The following is an 18,186-nucleotide window of genomic DNA, read 5'->3' on the forward strand; positions in this document are numbered from 1 at the left end:
CTGGAGGGTGACTGGTTACCCCTGCTCTAGAAGATCCTTTCATACTGTGATAAGTTTTTTGATCTTTGAAAAAATGTAGAAGTCAATAAGATTGATACTCAAGATTTCAGTGAAATCTGTTTTTCTCATTTTCTGAAGAGTTTTGATACAGTTGTTGAACATGTTTACATAAGGCCCATGCAGGCTCTTTATAAATAACACAGAACAAAGGGGAAGGGACGAAAAAGGAATTGTTGAATTAGGGTGCTTGGAGAATGGAGATGAGAAGCAGGTCAACACAGAGTTGTAACAGAAGTCCATTGAAACCAAATAATGCAATCCAAAATAATTTAGACTGCTTAAACAATGTGGAAATCATTGGAATTGTAGCAACTCAATTGAATTCGAAGGAAGGATTTAATTTAAGAATTTGAAATGAGAAGTTGGGAAAAGCACTGAATCATCAGTGAACAGTTGATGATCGATGGAAACAGTTTGGAATATAGTGAACAACATAGTTGAAAGCACAGAAATAGAAACAGATGAAGCAGTGAAAGGTTGAATTTGATGAGCATGCTGCTTCATTCAGCTAGTTCACCTAAATTGAAGTATCAGAAATAGAAAAAGTAGCTCATTTTTTTCTGTTGTGATTCTTGGCTCTTGATTCTTGTATATCTGAGATTAGACAGAAAAGTTGCTGTGATAAGAGAAACAGGTTTAAGGACAAAGTAAGCTTAGCTATGAAGGGACATTTGAAAGAGGTACATGACAAGGCTGTGAACTGTATAGGTTAGCAGTAGTTGACTGCATTCATTTTGTACCCTGCCTTTCTCCCAATATGAGATGCACATTGAATCACATTGTTTAAAACAAAATGCAGCTACAGATACATTTGCTATTATACACAGTAACATCTACAAGTGTACAGTGGAACCTGTACCCTCCGCGTATAAAAAAGTCCGCCTATGCTCGAGCTCCACTGTTTCCAATGGGGCTCGTGCGCGGCGGTGCGCAAGGCGCAACGGGTGCGCATGCCCATTCAATTGAATGGGACGCTCCGCCCCGCGCGCGCCGGCGGCTTTGAGCGCCTATGCTCAAAGCCGCCTATAAAAAGACCACGTATGCGGAGGCGCCACTGTACTGTATATGCATTTGCATAAGGGTCACTGTGAATTCAGAGGATACTGACAAAGTTTTAGTATGGTTACAAGTCTGAAAATCTGGTTAGATAATTTGGGTTATTTTCAGATTTAAGGTTTCTTCTATATGGGTTTAGTCTTTGTAAGTCATTAGACCAGGGAGCTCTTGTTTAATTATTTGCTGTGTTTCCCAGTTATATTAGCAGATTCAGAGATCAACATACAGGATTCTCTTGGTCTTGGCAAGCTAGGTGCTCAAGCAGAGAAAGATCGCCGGCTCAAAAAAAAGTGAGCATATCTTCTTTAAGATTCCCTATAAATATATATATTTGTATTTATGTATTTATTTTATTTGGCTACACTGGTCACAGAATTTTTACAGGTTGTAATGTAGGGAATTCAGAGAAGTATTCTAGGGAAAATCCTCATTTCATATGGAACACTAGCAAGGTTTATTGGATCTAACCACCCATAAGACATTGACAAGTTCCTTTCCTCCAGTTGTAAATTGTGTAACATCTTTGGGAGATCAAATCTGGTACAGGCTGAGTATCCCTTATCCTGAAGTCCAAAATCCAAAATTGTCCAGTGACTGAGATAGTGACACCTTTGCTTTCTGAGGCTTTAGTGTACACAAAGTTTATTTAATGCACAAAATTATCAAAATATGTATAAAATTACAATCAGGCTATGTGTATAAGGTATATACAAAACATGCATGATTCATGTTTAGATTTGGGTCCCATCTCAAAGATACCTCATTATGTATATGCAAATATTCCAACATCTGCAAAAATCCAAAATCCAGGACACTTCTGGTCCCAAACATTTTGGAAAAGTGACACTCAGACCATACTCCCCTTCCTACTGAGGAAACTCTGCTGCAGAAGAGCTCCAGGGATCATTATACTTGTACAGAGATACAAATGGAAGGTTAACTTGAATAGAATATTTGGAGGACATAGAGGGATTCCCCAAACTACACATTCTCTACCTTTTCAGTAATGTCCTCTCTATATAATAGAATTTCTTAGGGGTACGTTTATCACTTTACAGATGACCAAGCCAGGCTTCTTCCAGAATGGCTTTGAGGAACTTCCCAAGAAATAAAAATAATGGATTTTTTTTACTTTTAAGTGCTGTACTTGTACACTTTGACTCAGACAACTACACAGTGTTCTATTCAGGAAATGAAATACATGAAGGAACAGGGTGGCACTCATACTAAGGAGAGATGTGGCAAAAGCAGCAAAGGGATGTAATGCCAAATCAGACTGAATCATCTCAGTAAGGCTCCATGGAAAGCCTATGAAAATTACCATAACTCAAGTATATGCACCAACCACAGATGCAAAAGAGGAAGAAATAGTGAGATTTTACAAAGGAGTCCAGGAAAAATTGACAACACATCAACACAGGATGTTATCTAATCAAAGGTGACTGGAATGCCAATGTTGGAAGCAAAGAGGAATCAAAAACAGTAGGCAGATTCAGATTAGGCAAAAGAAATGAAGCAGGTGAGTGTCTGATAGATTTCTGTGAAGATAGATTTCTGTGAAGCCATCAATCTATTCATTGCAAACACCTTTTTCATACAGCCAAAGCGAAGGCTATATACACCATCAGATGGACAACACAAAAACCAAAAAGATTATACAGTGCGCCCTTGGCTTACGTGGAGGATCGGTTCCGGACTCCCCCGCATAAGCCAAATATTGCATATGCTCGAGCCCCATTCAAGTGAATGGGGCACGTGCACGTGGCACACGCACCATTCATTCGAATGGGATGCGCCGCCCTGCGCGCCCCATGCACTCCTTCATGGCTCTACGCAGCTTTTCCCGTAAGCTCAAAGCTGCGTATAGCATGCCCACGTATAACGTGGGCACACTGTATAATCAGAAGCAAAAGATGGAGAAGCACCGTTTGGGTGGCCAAGACTAGACCAGGTGCTGACTGTGGCACAGATCACAAATTACTTATTTCAAAAATAAAAGTAAGAAAAGAACAAAAACAGTGATCATTCCAACATATGATCTAAACAATATTTTAGCATAATTTATTGTCAATATAAAGAACAGATTTGAACTACTATGCACAATAGACTGGGAACCAGAAGAACGATAGTCAGAAGCAAGGGACTTATAAAAGAAGAATGCAGACAGACACTTACAGTAGTCAAAAAGAAAGAGAAGAAACCATGGATGTCAGATAAAATGCTACAAGCAGTAAAAGAAAGAAAAAAAGCAAAACAAAAGGGAGACAGGAACAAACGCAGAATCATGAATGCTACAGTTCAACAAATGATGCAAATAGATAAAGAAAAAAACTACAACGATCAATGCAGAGAGATAGAGGACAACAACAAAAAGAGAAGAATAAGATCTATTCCTTAAGATCCAGGAAATCAAAGGGAAATTCAAACCAAGGGCTGGGACGCTCCATGGCAATAAAAACAGTTGCTTCCATCCAAAGTAACAGAATCAACACCAGTGCTAACAAGCATATGTAAACACATATGGAAAACAAAATGATTGCCAACAGATTGGAAATTATCAATATACATCCCCATCCACACAAAAGGGGATACAAGACTGCCGCAATTATAGGACCATGGCTCTAATCTCTCATACAAGCAAAATCATGCTCAAAATTCTGCAACATAGACTCCAACCATACGTGGAAAGAGAAATACCAGAGGTAAAGCAGGATTCAGGAAAGGAAGAGGCACTGGGTACCACACTGCAAACATACGATGGCTAATGGAGCTCACCAAGGAATTCCAAATGAAAATCAGAATGTGCTTTATAGACTATAGCAAGGCCTTTGACTGCATAGATCACAAAAGACTATGGAACACCCTTAAAAACATAGGAGTGACAATACATCTGATAGTCCTACTGAGGAATCTTTACTCAAGACAGGAGGCCATTGTCAGGACAGAACACGGAGAAACAAAATGGTTCCCAATTGGCAAAGGGGTCACACTAGGCTGCATTCTCTCACCCTATCGATTCAACCTGTGTGCAGAACATATACAAAAAGTAGGATTGGGCACAGAAGAAGGAAGAGTGAAAATAGGAAGAAGGCATTTCAACAATCTAATACATGCAGATGACACCATACTACTAGCTGAAAACATTATATACTTGGCACAGCTACTAAGGAAGATCAAGGAGGAAAGTGCAAAGGCAGGCTTATTGTTGAACATAAAGAAAACAAAAATAATGGCCACAGAGAATTTACACAGATTCAACCTAGACAGTGAGGAAATAAAAATAGTAAAAGAATTTTCGTACCTGGGATCAAATATTGACCAGAGTGGGGACTGCAGTCAAGTAATCATAGGAAGACTAAGGCCCCATACAGACCGGCAGTTTACGACGATCTATATGTGGACTAGGGTTCGGCATCCACACGGCAGAGAACCCTAGTCCACTGCCCAGGCGCCATCATGGTGCGCACCTGTTTACACTCCATACATGGCTTCCTGTTTGGGGAGAAGCTGCGTCGCCATTAAATGAATGGAGCACGCGCCCACTGTACCAATGCAAGCGCAAGCCCCATTATATTGAATGGGGCTCGAGCTTAACACGAGATTTGCCTTACGCGAGAGGGGTCCGGATCACCTGTGTAAGGCAAGGCTCCACTGTACAAGCCATTGCATTCCCTATTACTATATATGGATCTGAGAGATGGACAGGATACGAAGAGAATGAATACATTTGAGATGTGGTGCTGGAGAAGTGTGCTGAGGTTACCATGGACAGCCAAAAAGTGAAACAAATGGAGCATATCAAACCAGAAATCTCTCTGGAAGTCAAAATAACTAGACTGTGGCTGTCATACTTTGGCCGCTTCATGAGAAGGCATGACTCATTGGAAAAAATAATAATGCTAGAAAAGATGGAGGGAAGCAGAAAGAGAAGAAAGCCACATGGTAGATGGGTGGACTCTATAAAGGAGGTCATAGGTATGACTTTGCAGGACCTGAGTAGAGCAGTGGTGCATAGGGAGTCTTGGAGATGTCTCATCCACAGAATCGCCATGGTCAAGATCTACTTAAGGATGGATAACAACAATAACTTGTATCAAACTAAGAAAGAACTAGACACCCAAGTGCAATATGTGACACCCAAAGGATATGCCAAAACCTCTGTTGGTAAACATGTTGAAAAAGATTTTATTTTTTTAAATGTTTTTAATAATATTCTTTATTAAATTTTACAAAGAATAAAAATAAAATCCATACATCCTCCAGTCCATGAGTCTTCATATTGGAATTATATAAACAAATAAGAAAGTTTCCATCCCAACTGGATTCTGGGACCCAGGTCTATCTTCCAAGTCTGTCGTCTAGGTCTGAGCCTAATTGATGATTGTCTAATTTGACATCTTGCATTTTGTCTGTTGTCTCATTCTCTTTCTAAATTCCGCAAAACCTTACCTCATGTCTCCTTCCTTTTTCTTCGGTCCTGATTTTGAGCTAAACACAAGATTCTGTCCAGTTCTCTGTACTCGTTTACTTTAAACATCCAGCTCTCCCATGATGGAATTCTACTAGATTAAAAATTAAATTAAATTATGGAAATTATGGAAAAAGATTTTAAAGAACATCTTAGATTATGGATGGCACCACTGTTGCTCTCATATTCTTGCTCCATTCACAATATGGTTCTTGTTAAAAATTAGTTGCTGAGCACTAAATCCAGAATGTTATTTATAGCACAGTGTCCTTTGTCCATGCTGTGGATGTGGAATACGCTTGCTAGAAAAATCTTTTAAATGTAGTTAATTTTCTTTTTTCTTATTTAATGCAAATGGCTTTGGATCAGCACTGTAGCACTGGCTGTAAACTGGTGGAATCCGTTGTTAACAAAGAAATCATTGTATTATTGCTTATTCTTCCAGACATGAGCTTTTGGAAGAGGCTCGAAGAAAAGGCATCCCCTTTGCTCAATGGGATGGCCCAACTGTAGTCTCCTGGCTGGAGGTAAGTCGGTCTCAAAACTTTCAGTTTTTTAGTTTCAGTTTAGTAGAATTCAAAGATATAGCCATGTTAGTCTGTAGAATAGGTATGTAGAGAGAGATTGTAGCACCTTTGAGACTAACTGAAAGAAAGAAGTTGGCAGCATGAGCTTTCGTGGACTAAAGTCTACTTTCTCAGATGCATTTGGTGCTTCAAAGGAAGTAGATCTTAGTCTATGAAAGCTCATGCTACTACCTTCTTTCTTTCAGCTGGTATCCAGTAGGTCAGGGACGGGCAACTGCCAGGGATTGCACACAGTTTATCAGATGTGGTGACAGTTTCACTACTTGGATCTCTGTGTGCTGTTTTAAGTCCAGGGAATGCCTTTGTTAAAAAAATGAAGTAAAGTGGAACTCAGATTCTGGTTTATTTCCTTCTTAAATCACTGGTAAGCATGCTCTGAAGTTTGGAGAGCTGCAGTCTTCCATTCTGGCCTCCAGTGGTCAATTTGGTGGTCCAGAATTAGCATTTCATAACTTTTAAATTTTCAAAAGTAATATTATCTGACAAGGTTTTCTGAATGAAACAATATGGAAATAAGTTCTTGCAGTTTCTTTAGTACTGTGCAATTCATATAAAATATATCTTTTAATTAACTTCATTAGAGGTAAATATCAACAGTACAATATTATACTCTTATATTACAGTATAATATTATACTCTCTTGTGTATGTGTGTGCGTGTGTCTTTGCATGTAATTTTGCGGAGTTGGCAAAGGGAAGCCGCATCTTGCTTTCATCTGACACAACTCTTATATTTAAAACAGCATTTTCTCAGTATTATGTGAAGAGTTAAATAATAGCCCCTTGCCCAAGTTCCCATCTATACTATCAAATAAGATTCCAATTACTTACCTATTTCTTCATTATATTTCTTCATTTAGTTCTAATGTGTATTACTGAAATAATCTGATTACTATATATACTTATATGTAAATTGACCTCACATATAAGTTAAGAGCATGCTTTGGGGCCCAAATTAGGCATTTTGATATGACCTGTGGATAAGTTGAGGTAAAACTTTGGAATTCAGCACAGGACTCCTTGGATCCATTCTTCAATGAGGTGAAATCATCAGTGCCTCCTTTGGGGCCCAGCCTCCCCTGGCCACCACCATTTCCCTGCCCAGACATTGCAAAAGTCTGCCGGAAAGTGTAGAGGGGGTCAGGGTGAGAGCTTAGTTCATCTATGGAGAATCTAAAAAAGTCATGACCTCCTCCATTTTCTCCGCCCTAGAAGGGAAGTGCCAAAAAGCTCTTGAGAACCAGAGAAATCAGATCCCTGACTCCCCTGTAATCTTCCTACCCCAGTGGAGACGTTCCAAAGAACCACTGTTCCAGCAGAGAGGACAGAGTGGATTGGAACATATTGCAGCATCTCCTGACCCCTTCCACTCTTCCTGCCCTGGCGGGGAAATGTCAAAAAGCCACTCTTGTGGTGGGGAGAGCAGACGAGATTTTGCACCTTTTCCTGACCCCCTCTAATCCCCCCACTCCAGCAGGGAAGCACCACAGAGCAGCCTCCACCACAGGGAGAGCAGAGTGGATTGGGCTTTCTTCAGCTCCTCCTGACCCTCTCTCCACTGTGGTGGGGAAGCCCTTAAAAGAGCTGTGGGAGAGAGACCACAGCCATAGTTTTCCTCGAGTTCTTGCAGTATAGACTAAGCTCTCAGACTGACGGAGCTTAATCTGTGCCAAGAAAGCTTGAAAGAAGGACCCATCCCCTCTGTTCTCCCCATCAGGGAAACCCCAAAGAGCCACCACTGTCATTATTTTTTCCAATGGACATTTACAAAAGACCACTGCCACTATTTTTTCAAGTGGACATTTACAAAAGGACAGAAACAGCACTGTGGTGGACAGAAGTGCCACACTGACTGTGTATAATGTTTGGGTCTATATTTTGGCATAAATATTTGCAGATGACACCAAATTAGGAAGAACTGCAGAGAGTTTTTGTCAAAATGCTTTTATGTTTTTTAAGGGCAGAGTGGTAATATTTTATAATAGACTGGTTTCCAAAAGTATGATCATTACTGTCACAGACAGGTTGAATGTGTTTTGATATGGCTGACATAGGATACTTATTGAATAATATTCATGATAATAATGTACTTCTTGTATGATTAAAATTTAGATTTGATGTTTGAATTTGGTTTAAAGTGTTATTTGTTTTAATTCATGAAAGGATAGGTGGGCATCTATCTACATGGTCTTATCTAGTTTTTCAAGCAGGAAAAAATGGCAGGAATGGTGTGTGTGAAGCTAATTAGATGAAAATGCTTTTTGTTTCGTCCATTTCAGTTTCAACATTTTACTTGCATTGGACTAGTGGAGACAGCTGCAAATAGCAAGATGTGTTTTTTTTTTCTTGTCATAAAACTGCATTTCTTTTTTGTATTAGGTTTTTAATTTATTAAACTAGCAATGTCATATACATTACTGGGCTACTACCATGGTAGGGAGATATCAGTATTCATTTCTCCCCAACTTAACTAAAGGTCTGTGAGCATCTAAACTATCTGGTTTAAGAAAGTTGAAGGATTTTGTCTCTCATCCAAAACTATAGCTAACATGTCTGGAGATGTAAACACAAATTCATCTGTGACCTCTTATGTTGTAGCTTTGGGTGGGTATGCCTGCCTGGTATGTCGCAGCATGCAGAGCAAATGTGAAGAGTGGTGCTATAATGTCTGCCTTGTCAGATACAGAGATACAAAGAGAGATTGGTATTAGCAATGCACTTCACCGATTAAAACTGCGCCTTGCAATTCAAGAAATGGTGTCGCTAACAAGCCCATCAGCTCCACCCACCTCAAGGACAGTAAGTACTTCATGTGATTAGTAAACTAGTCTTTCCAGCCTTATTTAATGTTAAGACTGCAATTTGTACTCTACACTCATGAGGAAGAACTGAACCCAAACCCAGAAATTTTTGAAGAAACACACAAGTGCAGGTTTGAGCTCAAAAGCAGAGTTCTGTACAGCACTTCATTCTCCATGTATCTCTCAGAAAATATGGAAAGTTGTATTCCTCAGGTGAAGCCCAAAACTGATCGAAGTAAATTTAGAGGCTTATCACATGAAGCTCCACTCCTACTACAGTTGTGTTATTTGCAAAAATGATTTTTAATTGGGATTACTCTCTTTCCTTTGCACTTTCGGAACCATTTGGGAGTACAGCATCTGTTTGTGCTAAAACTGTACCACACACAGCGTTTGGGAATGCCCACACACTGTCTTCTCCAAGACATTATTCCTGACCCTTTTCATTGTTGACACATGCACACACATACACACACAGATGCCTCCCACTAACATGTGTCATAGTGTTGGAGAGACAGATAGTCTGTTGCTCTTCTGATTCAGCTGCAGGTGTTGCCTTTCCTAAGACCACCCTCCTCTCAAATTTTAATCTTTAATAATCTTAATCTGATCGCAGTGAAGGAGTGAGGACTGCCCTGGACAGTCTGCAGTGCCACTGGGGCTTAACATTCACCTATCCTCTCCACACCCCTGTCACGAGAGCTTCCCCTAAGCCTCAGAGGAACTTGCCAGGTCATAGCCCTGCCTCTTCGATGGCTTCTTGCTTTGCTCATAGGTTTGCTCTGGGTGGGCAACAATGGGCCCTGGTACGCTTGGCCAAAGAGAAAAGGGCTGACCTTGGGACCTGAATGCTGCCATCTGAGTCCCATTGCTGGGCCATTCGAAGCTGCCACCATTTGTAGGAACAATCAAGTGAGTTAAACGTTGAATAAAGAGACTCTTCCCTGATCTCTATTATGTTTCCCCACCCAAAGCATGCCCGCTAGGCTGCCCCCAGACCACCAAAATGGGCTAGGGGTTTTGCTTGATTTATATTAGCATGTTTATTTGCTGAATTGTAGTTGGGGGTCTGTGGCCTGCCCTTCAAGATGGTTTTGTAAAATGGCTCAAAGGTGTTACCCATTACCCCTACCATTATCTTTGTTAGCAGCCAGTTTTAAAATAGCTCTCCCAGCAGTTCGGTCATATCTTTCCTTTGAGTTCCTTGCTAGTTGTTAGAGAAGTGTCAGCAGGCACAGATACATGGAAAAGCAGGTACTTGCATATTCCCCCCCCCTTTTTTTTTTCTGAAGGAGGAGGGCCACAACAAGGCAACCCAGGAATATGAGACAAGCAGAAAGATTAAGTGAACTGAAAAGTTGACCATGAAGAAAATAGACTGAAAAGTTTGGCATGAAGAAAATAGGCTAAGTTGTAGGGCTTTTAATATGATATCTTCAGTCATTTCCATCCAGGTTGCTTTAGAGCAAAAATCGTCTTTATTTCAGATGCCACAATTTTTTTCCTTTAGAAACTCTGTATATTTAGAATTAAAGGCATTGCTCTTTAATAATATAAATTGGAGATTCCCAAACTCCCAGGTATTTTGGACTTCTACTCCCAGAACCCCCAGCCACCACAACCAAAGTCCAGGAGTCCTGAAAGTTGAAGTCCAAAATGCCTGGATGATCAAAGTTTGGGAATCACTGGTACAGACTGAGAATGTCTTTTCATGATGTCATTCTCGTTGCTAGAGCCACTGAAAACTATGCCCAGATGATTGTCACAGTGAAATGTTTTACTGATAATTCCTTCCTTCATCTGATTCATATTCCCTGCTTCCCATGCCTTTATCTGACCAGTCATCTGGAAATGTATGGGTCACACACGAAGAAATGGAAACAATGGCAACTTCAACCAAAACGGTAAGTGTTTCCCGTGTAATATTTTCGTTTTCATAACTTGTCCTCATCCTCATCAAAAATTGACAGAGAAATCATTATACACCTGATCAAAGTAGAAGGCTTTTGACCAAATATACTTGCACTTTATGGTTTTTGTAACATAGGCCTGTTACAGACTGCCAAAATAAAGCTGCTTCGGGTCTCTTTGGAGGTACGCTATTTAAATGATGCAGAGTCCGGAGGTCGCGCCAAAGCCACACTCCATTCCTAAGCACTGGAGTGCAGCTTTGGTGCAGCTTCCGGATTCTTAGGATGCATGCATCATTTAAACAGCATACCTCCAAAGAGACCCGAAGCAGCTTTATTTTGGCAGTCTGTAACAGGCCATAGAATCTTATCACATGGAGGGACTTACAACAACAACAACAACAATAATAAATATTTATTTATATCCCGCCTCTTCCGCTTTGAGGATCAAAGCGAGTAACAACAAAGTTCATACAATACACAATAATAAAAACAACAAGCCCCACAAGACCCCATCCTAACCCTCCCTCCCAACTATAAAATTAAACAGTAAAACATGGTTAAAAAGCACATAACAATACATCAAAAATTAAAAACAAAAATAAACCGCAAATAAGAAAAATAATAAAAAGAAAATAATAAAAGGAGGGGGATTCAAATGGTTCTGGACATTATCAATTGGGGAAGGCCTGCCAGAAGAGAAAGGTTTTTGTCGCCTTTTTAAAAGCCTCGAGTGAGGATAATTGGCCAAAACGTTGCCGAACTGTTGCAGAAGCGCGAAGGTGGTGGGATTGTCCATCGCACTTCTAAAACGTAATTGAGGCTTCCCACTTTCCTTCCATTGACAAAGAGGGCTTCTCTGTGCATGCTTCGTCGACGGAAGGAAAGCGGGAATCCTAAATTACGTTTTAGAAGCACGATGGACAATCCCATCTTCGTGCTTCTGCAACAGTTCAGCAATGTTTTGGCCGCGTAAGTCTTTCCATGTGATAAGAGCCATAGTTTACACATGATAAGAGGCTGGTTCAAATTTAACTAAATGATTGACTCCTTTGGTATGAATAAGAATTTTTTTTTATTTGAGATACTGATAATGTTGTTCAAGAGCCAAACTAATTGTTTTTTAAAACTTTCTTAGGAATTCTCAAAATCACGAATAGGTAAGGGTATAAATTGCTGACATAATAAACAGCTGTGACACTTTCTATAAGGTGAAAATAACTAATGAATATTCAAAAATCCACCCTGTGTCCATGGTAGCTGACATGTTCTAGTAAAGGCACTCTTTAATCTATGTCTGAGTGCTGGATGGCTAGTTACTGTGAAGTTTGCCCATCCAATATTTGTTTTTGTTTTTCCCAGACTAGTGGGTGTCAATTGGCAGTTTTGTTTCTCTTGTTTAAGTAGAAGGTATTATTATTATTTATTTATTTATAAAGCGCTGTAAATGTACACAGCGCTGTACATACAATCTTTTTAATTCTACAGTTCTGGAGACCAGGGTCTGATTCCCAGTTTGGCCATGAAACCCATTGGGTGATCTTGGGCAAGTCACAGGCTCTCAGCCTCAGGGGAAAGCAATGGCAAACCCCCTCTGAAGAAATCTTGCCAAGAAAACCTCATGATAGGGTTACCTTAGAGTCACCATCAGTCAGAAATGAAGACCCACAACAACAAAAGTACCTCATAGGGTAGATTCCATAGCTCATACAGGTATAAAAGTAAGAAGCATAATCACCTATCAGATTTTGGCAATTTGCTATTCCTTCACTATTCATTTAATTGTGTGGTGGGGATACTCTTTGTGAAACTCTCCTGATTATTTTGTCTTATTACATACAAAGGCTACTTTTATCTGAAATATTGTCACTCAGCATGGTGATAACTGACTTCGTTTGTTATTTTGTTGACATGCTGCATTGTTACATGTAGGACACTGAAGAGGGCAGTTGGGCACAGGTGAGAGTTCTGCGTTATATTGTGTGTGTTTTTTAAATTGTATTTGGGAACACAGAGTTATGAGAATTGGCTGAACCTGACAAAATTGAGCTGCTCTATGATATTCAGATCACCTGAATTGTTGGAGCACTTGAAGAAATTCCTGAATGTGTATCATTGAGTGATCTTTGAAAACAGATACAAAATGCTCTTAAGCTGTCTTACCCTTCCTTTCTAGGTACCTGATGTAGTTTTCAAATGGAAAAAAGTACAGGATGTAACTGTTTTTTTCTTGGGGGGAACAGCTGAGGTCCTACACAACCCTCCACGTGGTTCTGTTAACACTACAGTATTACAAAACATGCACAACTGCTTTGATGATTTACTTCTATTTCTCTTCTTAATTTCAGCAGGTGTTGTTCTTAGCCAGATTCTGCACTCCTCTAAACCTTCATTTGTTCCTCTGCATTGGAAGCAAATGCCTATAGCTTTATTCTTTAATTTTCCTTTCCAGATACAGTATTACCCTTTTAGTCGAGTAAGAGGAAACTTAATAAAGTCATGTCTGGTTTTCACATATTAATTTTCTCTTACTGGATAGTGTAAAAGCAAATTAGGGTCTCAGACAACCCACAGGGGCTGCTGTTGGGCTGTGTTGGGGGCATGGTGTTCAGATGACACACACCTCGAATGCAGCTGGAAACCACCCCAGGCACTGCTCTTTCCCAAAGAATCGGCACAAAAAGGAGCAGTAAGGTAGTGCTCCTTTTTGGCGCCTGGTTCAGGACTGTGGCAGTGATCCTGATCGAGGTTGAGCATGTGAAGCTGCCATGGTCCTGGGGCAAACGGTGGCAAGCATGGACCTTTTGTGCCATTTGCTTTGCCCCAGAGTGGAACTAGATTTTATAAGGATATTTACCAAACTTTAATTTCCATACCTTTTACTAAGATTTTCATAGCATTTTGACCTATTGTTACTGTATTTAAGCATGGTAAGGAATCCCATTGCATAAAGCCTTCAAACTTCCATACACTATTGGCTGTTTTTGGTCAATGAATTTATGCGCAGGAATCTGTACAACAATTTGCAGCATTACATTATTATTATTATTATTTATATAGCGCTGTAGATTTCACTTCTTGTGAAATAGTGATGTATATCTGCCCAAGGGGCTGAAAATGAAGCCCACGTGTTCTTTATTTTATTTGTAGTTAAGGTTTTTTAATTGTGCTGTAACTTACATGATGGTAAGCAGCCAATGTTCCATTCACTGCCACTGTAAGAATAATCACCTCTATTCCCTCAGGGCCTAGATTTGCAAGTATGTGTAGTCCATTTTGTAAATTTTCTTCAAGGCCTCTTTTTGCAAAGTACATTATGGAATCTTGAATAACATTTGATGGGAACAGCTTTGCAATCACCAGTTGTATGTCAAAATATATATTTGAAAAATATTGTTCAAACTATACTTCAAATCTGATTACAGTTTCTTTCAGTGGAACTACTCCAGAGAAAATGGCAATCAAATCGGCTATGTAGTATACTGCCTGGGTCTTACCCTGTGACATGATTAATGATCATAATAGTATGAGTAGTATGAATAGTGATCCCCCCCCCCCCCAAATCCAAGACATGAGGCTTCAATACATTTGCTAATGGCCATTTCTAAATTCCATTTCTGATATACCCAGTTAGGATTCTGTCATTGCTTCTGATAGTTATGTGTTTATATTATTTTTTTACTTTAACAGACCCTGGCTTATGGGGACATGAATCATGAGTGGATAGGGAATGAATGGCTTCCTAGCCTAGGTCTCCCACAGTATCGCAGCTACTTCATGGAGTGTCTTGTAGATGCACGAATGTTGGATCATTTGACTAAGAAAGATCTTCGAGTTCACCTGAAGATGGTGGACAGTTTCCATCGGTAAGGGAATGGTTTTTTTTAGAACATGTCTCATCTCAGTGGAGCAAGAGTCCTCTTGCAGAGAAATAAATTGCCTTGTTTTCCTTTTTTCCCTTTTTCCTTTTCTCTCTCTCTAATCTGAATTGATTTCACTTCCTTTAGTCAATGTCAAGTTTATTGCAGTGTTTCTAGAATTATTACAAATTCAAGATTAATGAGATGAATTGAATCAGTAGCATATTTTTTTCCACAGACTAAAATTCAACAACAACATGGAATTGGAGGTGATTTGAAAAATCTATTGATAACGAAGACTTTTTCCTCAGCATAATTGAACAGGGGGACAGAGCAACACTTAGGGTTGTGGATTATACAATGATCTAAGATTGATACACTGCATTATTTAATTCATGTTTCAAATGGGACATGGAGCTTTTGTATGAAATGCCTTGAAATAAGTGATGTTTCATATTGTTGCAGAACAAGCCTACAGTATGGTATTATGTGCCTGAAGAGACTGAATTATGATAGAAAGGAGCTGGAGAGGAGGCGGGAAGAAAGCCACCATGAAATTAAAGGTAAGTAACAGTGCAGCCCATTGCAAATGCAAAACAATCATTCCATAAAACTTAACAAAGTTTCATCCCATTCTCCCTGCCGCTTCTTGAAATGTGATCAATGCTGTTTTCAGAGTCGACCTTTTCAGTTGTTAGGACAGGAAGTTGATATCCCATCTACCTCCTTAACTTCTAGAAATGTTCTAATCAATAATTTTTCAGTAAAATTTTAATCTGTACATAATGTATACTAAAAGTTCATAATATTTCCAGAATTCATTGCTTCATTGGTCCTTTTCCCCAATGTCTCCTTTGTTATGTCGTGCTCCTTTGTTCTTGCAGGGATTTTGTTTTGTTTTTTACTTTTATTTGGCATATAAAAATTCTCCCAAAGTTATCTTCATTAAAGAGATGATCTGAAAGGAGAATTTTGGTTGACAGCTCCTTCCCCTAGAACCAGTAATTTCAAGTTTCTAAACATATAAAAAGGTTGTTATTTGTTAATAAAATAATTTTTGATTAATTGTTTATCTGCTAGTAAATGAAGTAAATATTCCTGATTACATAGGTTAGCTGTCTAATGGTAGTGTATTTTGCCACTTAAACCTATCTGGTAGTTCTTTCTCAAAAAACCTCCTCCAGGTCTTCCTACCATCTCAAGCTAGCCAAGTTTGATCCAGGAACAACCTCTTCGTATTGAATGGTCATCCCAGCAAAGTGTGTTTGGCACTAATTTGAAGTTTCTTCTGTGCCACATGAAAGTTGTTGGTTTGTTTTGATCACTGCCCTTCTCCTCTCTGTTTTTTACTCCTGGATGATAGTGCTAAAGTCTTGAACCAGATATCTTGAGTTTCATATATGGCACTAAACAAATGAGTGTGCTGAAACTGTAGAGGTTGAGGAGCAATGTTTATTTTCTCAGGGATAAACTGTTGGAAACCCTATGAGCTATTTGTTTACACAAGCTGGACTGTCATTCTTTAACCTTATTGCTTATACAGTTGGCCCTTTTTATACACAGATTTCAAAAAAAGTATAAATTTCAAATATCAAACCTTGATTTTCCATTTTTTATAAGGGACACCAGTTTACTATGTCATTATATTTAATGGGACTTGAGCATCCACGGATTTTGTTATCCACGGGGGATCTTGAAACCAAACCCCAGCGTATAACAAGGGTCCACTGTATTACAGATGCCAAAACATTTTTTCCTACCAAGGAATTTACTGAGCTTAAATATTCCCAATGGTAGTTGCATTTGTCCTGAATATATGACTCCACTGTCTTCTAGATGTATTAGTCTGGACCAATGATCAAGTAATTCACTGGATTCAATCTATTGGGCTTAGAGAGTATGCCAACAACATTATTGAGAGTGGAGTCCATGGAGCACTCATAGCTTTGGATGAAAATTTTGATTATAATAGTCTGGCACTTGTGTTACAAATACCAACTCAAAACACTCAGGTAGGAAGAAATATTTGCACTGATGTTTACAAATATATATATTTATTTATTTCAAAGATTTATATCCTGCCTTTCTCCCACAATGGGGTAAAGTTTACATGTTTCTGTCTAAAGATGCAATTCAAGCCACTGTGAAAAATAAGAGTTCTTGTAAACTTTTATAATATTCAACTTCTGCTTCACTCTTTACACATCACCTGCTTTCCATTAATTTAGCTGTATCCTGTACCATTCTAGTAATTCCCTAATTTTATCCAGGTATCTTCCTTGCCTCCCCCCTCCCACTTTCTATTTATTTTACCAACATTTTATTTACAACTAAACAGACTAGTCCAGATGTTTTTGCTTTCAGTCACACAGCCCAGTCACACACATTAATGTTTCCTCTGTTCTCCAGGCTTCCTACCTCTCAGTAAAAAGAAGTGTTAAGTACCATTTCCAGATCAGTTTATAATAATTTTCCTTAATTCGTACCGATAGATTTTTCCGATGTCTTTGTTCCCAAATTTTATTCCATTCATTTTCATAAAATTTACATCCTAATTCTTCTTCCCATATCTTTTCCCAAATATTTTGGTTTATTTTTTCTTTTATTTTCCATTAATATTTTATAAATTTTGCTAATTATTCCTTTCATATTTTAATTTTCCTCTAATTTTTTTTCCTTTCTGAATTATTTGTTCAAATTGCATATATTTTTTCCTTTTCTATATTATTGTTCTTCCAGTTTTTGAACCATTGTTCTATTTGCTTCCTACCTCTCAGTAAAAAGATGTTGGAGAACCAGTCACTGAAATGTTAAAAGTGGGTAGCTGTCCAAACAGTGGCCACCCTCACATCTGCTAGTGCCACTTTGAACTAACCTCTAAGATTCACCCCTTTTTCAAAAATCCATACCTACAATGCTCAGGAACTCATGAAAATTAGATCTAACTTTAATCTTGTAGAAGCAGGCATGGGATTAATCCTGTAGCAGTACACTTGTCCCAGAGCCTTGGTGTTTTATGCCATGTAGTAAGGATTTCTTCCATATCCTCATAATCAAAAGAGTTTTGCTTTTATGAATTAATGTAAGAAGACAACAGTAGCAGACCAAGCGGCCATTTTTCCAGCTGACTGTACATTTGAGCCCCAACCTTTCATTTGCATTTTGATTTTCATAATTTTATTTATTAATTAAACAATTAAATAATAGTATTACAGATTTTTAAAATAATACTCTCCATGTGACTGTCTTAGTACTTTTCTCAAACTTGCTCTTCATTATCTCACAAACAGTGGCTAACTTGTGGAACTTACTTCCTAATAAACAGGCATTGATGTGCACATTAAATCTTGGATTTGCTTCTTACTTGGCTTCAGGATCAGAAGTATAGTCCTTCCCTTCCTTCCTTCCTTCCTTCCTTCCTTCCTTCCTTCCTTCCTTCCTTCCT

The 18,186-nt window shown here is 38.9% G+C and overlaps 1 protein-coding gene across 1 annotated transcript in view; it reads left to right on the forward strand.

Moving 5' to 3' along the window:
- The window catches only part of PPFIA4 (PTPRF interacting protein alpha 4), a 188,462-nt gene that overhangs the window by 143,665 nt on the left and 26,611 nt on the right, over positions 1-18,186 (forward strand). The window contains 8 exon segments of the mRNA XM_042464276.1: positions 1,313-1,406; positions 6,030-6,111; positions 8,769-8,969; positions 10,813-10,875; positions 12,814-12,840; positions 14,572-14,747; positions 15,207-15,304; positions 16,578-16,753. Coding sequence (XP_042320210.1) covers positions 1,313-1,406; positions 6,030-6,111; positions 8,769-8,969; positions 10,813-10,875; positions 12,814-12,840; positions 14,572-14,747; positions 15,207-15,304; positions 16,578-16,753 — 917 coding nt within the window.

The sequence above is a fragment of the Sceloporus undulatus genome, chromosome 4 (genome assembly GCF_019175285.1).
Source record: "Sceloporus undulatus isolate JIND9_A2432 ecotype Alabama chromosome 4, SceUnd_v1.1, whole genome shotgun sequence".
In the NCBI taxonomy this organism is placed as follows: Eukaryota; Metazoa; Chordata; class Lepidosauria; order Squamata; family Phrynosomatidae; genus Sceloporus; species Sceloporus undulatus.